Genomic DNA, 12,127 nt, shown 5'->3' with positions numbered 1-12,127 from the left:
CTCTAAAACTGCAAAGAGTGAGCTGATGAGTAAAGTCAGTTACTGAAATAGGTATTTTCAGCCACTACATGTGCTTAGACCCAAACCTGTTCTGAGGTCTGTTACACTTGCTAAGCACACTTTTTAATCAGAATCACACCAGAGGACTTGGAAGATGCCTGCAACTGCTGTTCTAGCTCCACTTTAGCAAACCCTTCTGTCCCAGCATCCAGCCTAAGGAGCAACAGCTGTCCTGTCTGTCCCCTCTGTAACCCACTGAGAAACTAGGCAGACTGAATTTCACATTGGAGGCTAATCTGCTTCCTATTCAAACTCTCCCCCAGAAGTTTGAGCAAGTACAGTTAGAATCTGGGCTCAGTTTTCTCACACAGAGCAGCGATACTTACTCCATGTGGAAGGTGTGGGAATTAAAAGCTGGACAATATCCAGAGGTTTGAACATGTTTCCAAGTCTGAAAACCATATTAAAGTACAGAACTTTCACAAAACTAGTCACATAAGAGCCAAACCACTTATAAGAATATAATTTTATGGGCTTATAGTACCCCTTTTCATAATGGAAACAAAGCCAATTTAGGTTTTATTCAGTGCCAGTGCTATTAACTGTGCATCTTCAGCATAACTGTACTTCTCTATAAATCTGAATTTCATTAACACCCTGAAATCAATTACTTTGTGATTTATAGTTAAGGCCATAGTACTGACAGTTATTAAACACCCAGCCTGCTCTGGTATTTCCATGCAAAGTGCAAGCTCACCCTAGCTGAGGACTAGCCTCTTCAGTGTCCCCAGAGAGCAGAGGTAAGTTTTTGAACTAGCTCTCCTCTCACTCCCAATACATTAGCTGGCTCCAAGTCCCTTTCAGTTTGTGCCAATGCTCAATGCCAGTTTTAAGAGATGCAGGCCTGCTATGTGTTTTTCAGGTGTGACAGCAAGCCTCCACTGCTGAACATGACCATTTCTATCAGCCAGGAAGCCTATAGCCATCCCAGTCCTAGGTGCACTAATCCCAAACACATCCTGTGCTACTGATCTACTCCACACAGGGCTCTATATATTGTCTACACAGCTTGCAGCATGGTATACTCAAGCTACATAGCTGGGTACCTTCTACCAGCATTGCTGCAGTAATGAAGGCAGGGAGCCCCAGCTGCTCAGATGGGTCCCATGATTCAGAAATGCCCAGGAGCAGCAGTTCTGCCCCACACCTGCACTCCTTCAGCGAACACTCATCTGTCAGAGAGCATCATTATTTGAGGGAACATGTAGCTATTTAGCAGCCACCTTGGAATGGAGTTTAACTGTGACCCCAAGACAGATTTCATTACCTTGCAACTCAACAGCATTGAGTTGTGCTCTGTCATCAACCTGGGGCAGTCAACTGATTATAAAGCAAGTATTTAATCACCTTAAGCCACCAGAGACTTAAGTTAAGGCACTTCACCACCACAGTCCCTTCATTCCTTAGTCTAATTGAGGTTTCATTATCAACTGGCTACTGGATCATTGTTTTGAGGCACAGGTACCTGACAGCTTAGGACCTAAGGGGACCTCCACATGAGCTTTCAGTTGTATCAGGCAGCATGCATCTCTTAGCTATACAGATAATGATCTCTGCCTTCAGCAACAAATAAGATTTGAATATCTATCCACTTCTCCCTGCTATCCCCCAATTTAGATAAATCAATTCTTTAACAAGCAACAGTCATCCTCATTTAGTAAAGCACTATGAAGATGCACTTTAATAGATGTGTTCAAGATTCCTATGGAGGAAAAATATTGTTTTAATAAAAGGGGCCATTAACTGCAGTGCACTAGTTCAAGTACAAGTTGCATTATTGGTAAAATTTCATCTCCCCAGTCTCGCTGGGGGACACCAAGGACCTGACACAACACAGTAAGAGAGAATTTGCTAAATATCTGTTCAGCCAGGGAGAGAGCTGATTTGCTTTGTGCTCAATGATTTGGCTTAGCTTTCAACAGCAACTATTTAAACTCAAAAACTGGCATATTAAGATCTATCAAAATTCAAACAAGTTATATAATCAACATAATGTAGTGTATAAATCGACTTTAAGGTCTGAAGAAGTCACACATGCAGATTTTAAGGTCTGCAGCAGTAAAATGAAGACATCCACATTTTCCCTTTACTTTCTAATCTGCCATTTCATATGTTTTTAGGCACTGTTTTTACACTGTTACATTGGGAATGCAAACATTTCATAGAACTGTTTGAGTTTGAATACAATTCTGAGCATTTACATTTCCCTATAATTCAGTAAAACCACATGAAACAGTATTTCCACCAAAATCAATTCGACAACCCCTCTAACAGGCTCTTCTAACACAGCCCCCCGTTTCAAAGACCATTCAGTTCTAAAGTCCTCATGTCCCCTGAAGTACATTTTGACATTAACAGCCAATGTTTACCATCTAGAGCTTCACTAAAATCAAACAAGACACTGTCCTGCATTTCAGCATACATTCAACACCACTTCTGGTTTAAAGGTTTCCTCAACACAACAAACACCTACTAGCTATAAAGAAATTAAGGTATCAGAGCAGTATACATTTCTTGTGTCATCTCATACCTCCAGGACACAGAAAGATCTTCCCCAGCTCTCTAATTTGGAGTTCACTTCCAAAGAGAAAGGCAATTAAAAAAAATTAGCATTAATAATTGCAATCAAAACTAGTTAGCAAGCAGTCTCAAGATAAATTGGATAGCCAAAACGAAAGACAATCAGCCAGAACCCTTGTCAGTACAGCAGAGCCAACCCTGAGGAGTAAGGCACACAGCTTTTACTTAGTACCATTCAGTTAAGGCAAGCACTTGGAATGAAAACATTTGGATAAGGACTAATAATAGACTTTGCAGACAGAAGTACAGTGTATAACAGCCTTGTCCTACCAGAGTGGCTGTCATAGCCACTGAAGATCCTTAAGACAAAATCCTTGCTGTTAAAAAGCTACAGCAACCATACAAGGGGATATAGATTGTAAGGCTCAGTGACACAGCCAACAGAACTGTGTGCAGGCCTCCTACACACTGCTTTGACCACATTTGCAACTGGAGTCTCTCTTTGAGATAGCAAACTGGAAAAGTAAAGACAGTTAAAGAAAGTGGGAACAAAACACCACCCCCACTGAGCAGTGTGCTCCAATGCCCCTGTACCCTTTGCTCATTAAGGATGGATCAAAATGGCAAGATGAGGAAACTGTGGCTCAAAAAAATGAAATATTAAACCTCCCCAGACTTCTCCCTACCATGCTTCATTGTTTTTTTCCACATTTAGTAAAGAAACACATAAATAGAAACATTTTAAACCTAAAATAAAATACTTTATTTCCTCCAAACAACATTTTTTCCCTTTCTTTTTAAAAAAGGTCTTTTAACACTCATTTGCAGACCAAATGAAAATATGCAATAGCCATGTAAACCAACATACCCACATCTACTTAGAAAAATACATACATCCTTCAAAACAAAAGCATACATGGATTAAAGTGAAATCTTCATGGCTGTACAATCCTGGGGGTTTCCACACCTGCAAACATGAACATACCCATGTGTACAAGAAAGGTGGCACACAACTTGGGGAACTGTTTGTTCAGGTCGTTATGCCTCAAAGCCTTTTTTTAACAATTTTTAGCAAGGAAAGGCTAGCAAATCCTGCCAGCTGCATGTTATATGAGCCTCTCCTGGCTGGTGGATAAGTTTCCTGCATTTAAATGTCTCCTAAAGGTTCTGCTTGTTATAAGCGCGTCTGCAGCCACTGGCTAATTCTTTTAGCAAATTTTCATTCTTAAGGCTTGAAATCAGCTCTGGACCCATATGGAGTCACAAGAGAGGGCTCGATGGCAATCCAAATTATTGCCTAAAGAGTAAGCAATGAACAGTCATGGGCTGAGCACTTTTCTGGCATAAACAGCTCCATTTGATCTTTCTGTCAAGTGACTGAAACACACAAAGAACTGGAACTAAGGATATCAGCATGGCATTCACAAAAATAGTTGCAAGAATGAGATGGAAAAACCATTACCAGACTTTGGCAAGGAAATTTTAATCTCAGTCTTCACTCACTAAAGTGCTAAAAAAAAAAAAGACTGATATTCAAAGGCTACAAGGTGAAATTTAGAGACGCTGGTTTAAAAGTGGGAAATAGGGACTAATACTGATAAACACCACCATTTCATACCACCCAAAATGGTAGGACAAGTTACACAGGGATTCCCCCACTTCACTACTAAGAACTAAATCAACTGTAAATTAAAAGGATGTCAAAAGACAGTTTTTACAGATGGTAACAGGAGGCTATAAGGCTCTGAGGCTTCATCTTACTGGTCAACCCTTGAATCCTTGATTCACTGGAAGCAATGTTATTCTGCATCCTAAAGCACACAGCTTTAGGTCAGAAATCAAGGTGGGTTTTTTTCCTCCTACTTTCTACGTGGGCAATATTAATCCCTTTCCATTAAGTCCCAAGTTGTTTTTCTAATAGAATACAGTTCTGCTACATACTCTACTTTTACAACCAGTAATTTGACATATTCAGCTTAAATTAAGATGAATAGACACCAATTAGTATCATTCTAATAGACTACCAGATTTCATACTAGAAATCTCTTTTTTCTTTTTTTTTGTAGAAATTAAATTGGAAAGCCAGTGGCAAGAACACACACAATCTGTGCACATCCAAATGAATCTCAACACAATACAAATTTAGTAAGAATAAGTAGCAAGTCTCTTAACTTTAATGGAACTCAACTTTAAAAAAACCAACAAACCAGCATTTTCACTTAGCAGAGTACCCAATTCATTCAACCTTCATGCAACTGATTTCAAAATGTTATGCTGTCTTAAAACAGAAGATCCAAAAAGTTCCAGAAAAATAATGTAGCTCATAGCTAATCATTGCGGCCTAGATATCAGTCCTTCATTGAAACCTGCAACAGCAGAGCTGCAAAACTAAATTTACCTCAAGTCTGCATGAATCTCAATCATGTCATAACCAACTTATTCTTTCTACCCCCTCTATCTTCCCCTGTGTGAAGCCTGAAACTCCTAATTATGAAAACCAATATCCAGTTCATCTTCAAACCAGTAAAAAAACAACTTAAAAGCAGCCAGGACACTGAGACACTTCATCAGGTGTCACCCAAAATCAAATCAAATTGGCCAAAAACTAACAGCTTCGATGAAGGCAGGAGTCATCAGACCCTCTCCACAAAGGTTAATACATTCTTCCCGTGTATTCTTACATATTCCAAAAGTCACAACAGAAATTAAGTGTCACTTCTTCTCAAAGAAATCTTTGGTCTAAAAACAGCTAGGACAGTGCAGGATTCTCACAATTAAAAGGACAAGTGTCATTCTTAACTTTGAAACTCCTGCCATTAAGACAAGAGTAATAATAAAAAAAGACCACATCCTTTCTTTTTAACAGGAACAGCTGCTGTCAAAGCATTTCTCCTGTCACCTCCCCACATCTGCCAACAGAAAAGTTCGACTAAATCGGCCATCAGGATCCACAGGACATTGGATTTCCTTCTGTTTAGAGATCTGGCTTTCCACAGGAGTGCTTGCACACATTTCTTTGGGGATACTTCCAAACAGATGGATTATGCTTCCCCACCAGCTCAGTCTACTGTATCTTGAAGTACAGAGTCCTAACTTCCCCAAAGCTTTTCTCCTAAAAATTTATGAAAAAAGACAGATATGTCTGACAATATGGGGAATGGTGGGATGGGAGGAATCTCAAGGAAGTCTGCATAGTTTGTCAGATGTACGGAACAGACCAAGGAAAGCTTGAAAAAATAAATGCATTTTCCCTCATGGTCTGTCAGTAACCTCAGGATTTTACTTTAACTGTAAAACAATAATTTAAAAATATTAGACTAATGTTAGTAAGAAAAAAAACCAAGTTATTTAAGTACCTACTAGACGAGATGCTTCTGGCTACTCATGCCTCCATGGCAGAATATCACAGTGTAAGCACACCCATGCACTTGAAATATCTCATTTACCCCTGCTTCAGCACAGTGGGAGTTTCAGAAGCATTAATCACCTCTGAAACAGTGGCAGAGATACAGGGGTGTCTTTCGTGGAAAATACCTTTATTCTGCTTTTTGTTTCACATAAAGATGGCTTTTACAGGTGATCTTTGATACTGTCTCATCATCCATTCTTCTACAGCATTTCTTCCCCCCTTCCTTATTTTGTTTTTCAGCATTTGGTTTTTTTCTTTGGTGAAAGTCATCTGTGGCATTGCTTGCACTTGAGCTTACAGGTTCAAAAAATGATTTACAGGAGAAGCTCTTACTGCATGTTATCTCCCAGTCTGTAGCCTCTGTTCCCTTCCTTCCTGGTTTGAGAGGAACATGACTCAGCTCACAGCAAAAAGAGCAAGTTCTATTTAAATAAATTAAAATGGACAATGACCAATCCCAGAAGCTTTTGTTAGGCAGCTTCTATTTATGTGCAACTGTAAAAAGCAAGATTTTTAAAAAATGTTATGAATTAGACCTGAGCCACCAACTCATTCACCTATCATGTTATTAAATAAAAAATGAACTGTTAAATGCACTAAACTCTGCCCCAATCAACATGGCAAGAAAGCCTATTAAATGTGCAGCACCTCCAGACAAAACAGTTTTTCAGCAGTGCTTTTAATCCCTTACCAGTAATCAATTATCCTTCAAGCTCCAACACCATACAATTAGAAATGCTTCCAGAAGGTGACTGGTAATTCATCAGGAGACTACATTTTCCTTCTTACTAACTCACTCTTTTGACCTTTTTCTGCAAGATCTTGCACATATCAACAGCAAAGCCATTTTTCCTTTAAACATCATTTCTCCCTCTGAGCAGGTTTTTTCCACATATACTACAAACTTAAAACTAAATGTTAATATACACAATTTAGGCCTCAAAATTTAGCTCTCAAAGGAGCAATATGGAAAATAAAATTTGACTCCCTTAAAGGAACAGTCAGTTACCAATTTCATCATTTTTATCCTTAAGGGGAACCAACTGAAATCTTAATCATACTTTTCCAAATAAAGTATTTCTTCAGCTTAATGCTTCTCCAGTGGTACCCAAAGCATTCCTTGATACACAAATCTGTGCACGATCATGTTTTTAGCCTGAAAAACATTAGGAGTTCCTCATTAATAGCTGCTGCCATAGACAGAAGCAAGTCTTCACTTTCAGGAGTCTCAAATTATTCTAAGGAAGACCCAAAAGCCACTTAAAAATAACATTATAACAGCCCATTCATTGATGGGGAGACAAAGCCATACAATAACCTGTCAAAAACCATACAGCCTGCTGCTCTTTGCATAAACAAAATTAAAACCCAAGAGCATCTTTGCCTGGACACCTCTGCTACTGCTTGCAGGCAGTCATTTTCAACCCAGCCTTTGTGAGACAGCTGCCTGCTCACAACACACTCATCCCTCAAGTCTTTCATCAGGCTTGCACGCTGCTGAACGTTCTGGCCCGAATCTCACATTTCAGCTTCTACAGACCCTGGAAAAGTATGCAGGTGCATCAAAGCTCCCACATGTTGGTCCACAGAAGAGGGCTAATGTCACACAACAGCATCCCCCATTGTCTGGCCTGATGCAAGACATATAAATCACCATACCACCTCTCATCATGAAGGCACAGTTCTGACCTAGGTGGCACACAAATTGACTCAGGGAGAGCTGTGACAGAGGAGAAAGTTTCTCCACTGCAATCACTGTCCCTCCCAAGTCCCCCAGCCCTGAGATTAAGCCTCAGGTTTCCGTACAACAGGATGATATGGTGCAAGTGGGATTGATACCTCAAAACATCCTCCCAACACTAACAATGTCACACCAAGGTTTTACAGTTAAAGTTACCTTCACATTAACAATGTTTTTAACACCTTCTACCTGCCTGTGAAACAAGGTCTAGCAACAGCAACTCACTCAACTCTAGAGTTATTCTAAAGTGAAATATTACTAGTCATTTGCTGCTGCTTAGCTTGCACAATCAAGTGGAGTTGTCTCTTTGCAATGGCTGTGTTCAAATCCCATAAGAACTCCAACAGTTTGCCCTGGAGGAGATCCTCCATAGGCACAAACTGCAAAACTTGCTGGGGAGAGTCCATATCTAATAAAGAGCTCATTAGTTTCTTCAGATGCTGCAGATATTCAACAACTGGATTTGGGAGGCCTCGGTAACCAACGCACAGCAAAGCAGCACTAGTCCTTAGTGGTTCATGGGAGGTCGGACAAGCAAACGTGATATATCTGAAACAGCAATGCAGTATAAAGACCAGGCCAGCTGTGAAGCGTGTAAAACAAGAAAGAATAGGCAAAATCAATGCATCTCCCATTGTAAGCTGATTCAATGAATGCAGAACACACTCCAAAAGCTGTTGCTGGTACTTTGGTTCTCCATCATAAAGCAAAGAGAAGCTAAAAGTCAGCAGTGTGGCCGAGTCCAGGAGCTTTATTTCCATACTGGGTTGGTTTTCAGTATCACAGAGGGATGGAAAGTCCACCACAAGGCACTTGAATTTGTCACTGCATCTTTCATTTAGGACTTCCTGATGACTCCGGGAAAGATCAGACACTTCTGCCAGTATCAGTTCCCCAGGAAGAACTTCACAGGAGTGACAAATCTGCAGCATTTGTCTGCTTTTCAGCCTCCCCCCTACCAATTCATTCATAGCTTCATTAAGATTTTCGAAGACTTGACCATCACAAAATGGAGAACATTTTACCACTGGTAGTCTTTTTCCTTCCAAAATGTACCACGAACTACACTCGAGGTTAGAAGACGATCCTTCCAAGATGCACATTTTACCAGCATTATTTAAACTATGTTCTTCAGCCCAGTGATCAAAATGGCCCTTTGCCACTTTATCATTCCATGTCAGGGTTTCCAGCATCTTCCTTTCATTGTACGTACTAAAATATTTGTTTCTTTGCCCAAACCATTTTGCATTCATGCTGCAACCAGTTTGAGATTTCTTGACAAGCCAGTTATTTCTGGCAATGGGTTTCATACGAAGTCTCTGCATGAAGAACTCTACTGCACAATCTCTTAACTTGTTCAGTTTCATCTGCTCTGCTTTTTCCATGCGCTCAAAGAGATGGATATTCTCAGAGATGGTCTCTACCTGGCACTTGTGGAAGAACATGCAACACTCTTCATGTATTTTAAGAAAAGATTCTGGCAGCATATGCTGTGGAAAAAGTGCTTTGTTGACCATTTCTGTTCCAAAGTTCTCTATCATCTTAGAAAGCAGCAGATGAATGCTTTCTCTGCCCATATAACGAAGACAAATCACATAGGCCTCCGAGTTTCCAGCTTTGCTAGTGGCTGGCTTAAAGACATGGACCTCCTCAAAAGAGCAGTTTAGCAGAAAGAGCAGGTTGGTAGAACTGTGTTCAAACAGCGTGAACATCTTCAAAACAAAGGATCCCCCAGTGCCTAGGATCATTAAAGCAGTGACCGTTTCACAGTAATGAAGGGGTGAGACAAGAGCCTCCTGTTCACCTGGATTTCCCTGGCAATCAAAGCTGCCATCAGCAGTTACCAAGTGAACTGTGGCCATATTACTTACAAAGTTCTGAAGTCCTGTTAGATGTTTCAATGTCATCACATCACCAGTGTTATCTGGGCCAAAGTGCCACCACGGCAACGTATTTGCTATAAGACGGTCATCCATGATCATCATCAGGTTGTCGTTTGCTTCATGATAGGGGTTTAGAGTATTAGCTACCCAATTCCAGTCACAAGGGACATGGTGGGATTTCAAGTAGTGATTGAGACTGGCTATAAAAGCTCCAGGTGCTTCACAGAGATGGACAGAATTCAGTTCTCCACCCTGAAGAGCTTCTTCAGGAAGAAGAGGAAAACTGCACAGGATCTCATGAAACTTGCACCACGCCTGGGTACACAGCTCAGCATTCACAGATTTCTTCACATGAGGAATTATTTTCCCCGCTTTATTGGTAAACGAGGTGTGCTGGTGCCATTTATCCAGATTCTTATCACTCAGTTGATTCTTCACTTCATTCAAAGAGTTCTTCAGAGCCAGGAGTGAGTTGAATTCCTTATGATTGCACGTAAAAGCATCACTGGGATCTGGCAGCCGCCATTCATTATTCACTGGCTTAGTGTAAGTAAACTTCTTCGCAAAGAGCTTCTCAATTTCAGAAAGAATTTCAGGACTGAACTTTTCAAGGTTTGCAGTCTGGTCAACACAAGGCTTCTTACATTTGTTCATTCTTGGATTGATTCACAACCTGGAGAATAGCACAGGAGAAGAAACACTGTCACTCCAGTCATACATATATATGTATATAAAAATAGACAAAGCTTTTTTAAAAAAAAATTCTCCTGTTTAACCTCTGTATTCCAGAATGAGAGAAATGCTTCACGGAATCATGCACCAATGAGGAAAATAAATGAGGACTATCCTGAATAAGGCTATTTGGAAATCAGGAGGTTCACAGGTCCAATCACCCTTCACGCTATTTACATAGAAAGTGAAGAAGACTTGGCTGCTGCTTTGGCTCTTTGCTGACCTCCAAATACTCTGCTCACTATATAGGTCTAAACACTTACTTACAAGTATCTCTCAGTCACAAAAGAGACCATACCACATACTACACAAATTAAATAAGTGGCCCAGAAATCTTTTAATCCGATTATAGTAGTATTTATCCAAGAGCTCAAAGTACAGAGAGCAGGGAGCCACAAGCAACAGCAGCTTTGAGAGGGAGCACAGCTGCTCCTCCTATTTCCCAAAAGCTAACACTCACACCTCTTCCACCAAACCCAGTGTGATGCTGGGAGAACCCCCTCGATAACAGCCCCTTAGCTAAAGAGACCCTGGTGAGACGTTTCCCACCCGCCTGCAAGCAAAATCCCTTTTCTGTGCTCAGCATCACAACTCTCCGCCAGGCCCCTGCAAGTCCTTACGCCTAGCTTCCTCTACTGGAAAAATAGCGATAAATGCAAAGTGAGAAAAGACTGTTGCATCCGTGGTCAATGCTAACCGGTGCTTGATGTTAAAGAAGAAAGTAGTACAAAGCGTTGTGCTTTGAGTGGATAAAGGTGGACTAACACAAGCATACTCTGCGCAAAGCTAACGAGTCTGCTATAATCTGCTCCAGTGCACAGCACAAAGCACACAAGGCAGAAGTTAGGTTCACTAACCAGAAATCAGCCAGCCAGCAATCTATTCAATACTAAGATGTTCATTTAAGCAAAATAATTTAATCAAAATTACTACAAGAGACAGGAAATCCCTCAGCATATCATTTTAATCATCCCCCAAATCATCCTATTCCCTCAGAAGCAAAATACAGTGATCTTAAGTGTTATAAAACAGTTCAGTGTGGAAAAAAATACTAGGCTAAAATTGAAAGAGTGGAGAAACTTTGGAAGCAAACAGGACAAAGAATGGCCAACCTAAACACTTTACTCCTCCTGTTGAGCCCACATAACATGTCAGGCCACAGCCCCACAACCATGGCCGTCTCCTCACATAACCATCAGCCCTCTGAGAAGCACATAGTTATATACATACCAGTGAAGTTTCACCTCACTTCCCCAGTTTGACTGCCCTTCAATAAGCATATTTACTTTCATTTTCCTTTATGCAGATGTATTTTGGCTTTAATCTAGTTCCTTCTCACCACACGCACTGGGAAGAAGAGGAAAACGGAGGGAAACCCAGGAAACCACTGTGCCCTAAACCAGTTTTACTTCATTTTTAAATACAAACTATGAGCATGGCCTTTTAATTACAGCTCACACCAGCAAACCCCTAAACAAGCTATCATCCAAAGCACGACAAGGGAACAGCCAATCACCTGCTTTTTTCTTTTTTTATAATTATTTCCAGTCCCCACTGGCCTGGACTCGATACAAACCCGCTTAAGGGCTCTAGGCTCCTCCCCATCCTGCAGCTCCTCACCCATCCCAGCGCCGGGGGAAGGCCGCCGCCCCGCACATCAGACCCCTCTCCTTGGCCTAGCAGCCAGCCCCGGCACACGCTGGGGGCTCACAGGGCCGCGCCCCCCCCACGGGAAACCCGCTCTCCCCTTCCCGCCCGCCGCCGCGCTACAGCACGCCCCGC

At 41.2% G+C, this 12,127-nt stretch overlaps 1 protein-coding gene across 3 annotated transcripts in view; it reads right to left on the bottom strand.

The window, feature by feature from the left end:
- Positions 1–6,035: 6,035 nt before the first annotated feature.
- The window catches only part of CMTR2 (cap methyltransferase 2), a 6,307-nt gene continuing 215 nt past the window's right edge, over positions 6,036–12,127 (bottom strand). Inside the window, exons 1-2 of one of the 3 annotated variants that reach the window (XM_010584031.1) lie at positions 11,862–11,951; positions 6,036–10,286 (exon numbers count right to left, since the gene is read on the bottom strand). In XM_010584031.1, the coding sequence (XP_010582333.1) occupies positions 7,973–10,267 (2,295 nt within the window). In that variant the 5' untranslated portion in view covers positions 10,268–10,286; positions 11,862–11,951 and the 3' untranslated portion in view covers positions 6,036–7,972. Of the gene's footprint in view, positions 10,287–11,575; positions 11,606–11,861; positions 11,952–12,127 lie in introns of those variants that run through there. The other 2 variants (XM_010584024.1, XM_010584017.1) reach the window with 2 other exon arrangements.

The sequence above is a fragment of the Haliaeetus leucocephalus genome, unplaced genomic scaffold (genome assembly GCF_000737465.1).
Source record: "Haliaeetus leucocephalus isolate CR32 unplaced genomic scaffold, Haliaeetus_leucocephalus-4.0 Scaffold92, whole genome shotgun sequence".
Taxonomy (NCBI): Eukaryota; Metazoa; Chordata; class Aves; order Accipitriformes; family Accipitridae; genus Haliaeetus; species Haliaeetus leucocephalus.
The sequence above is the reverse complement of the archived record's forward strand: the minus strand, read 5'-3'. Positions and strand labels throughout refer to the sequence as shown.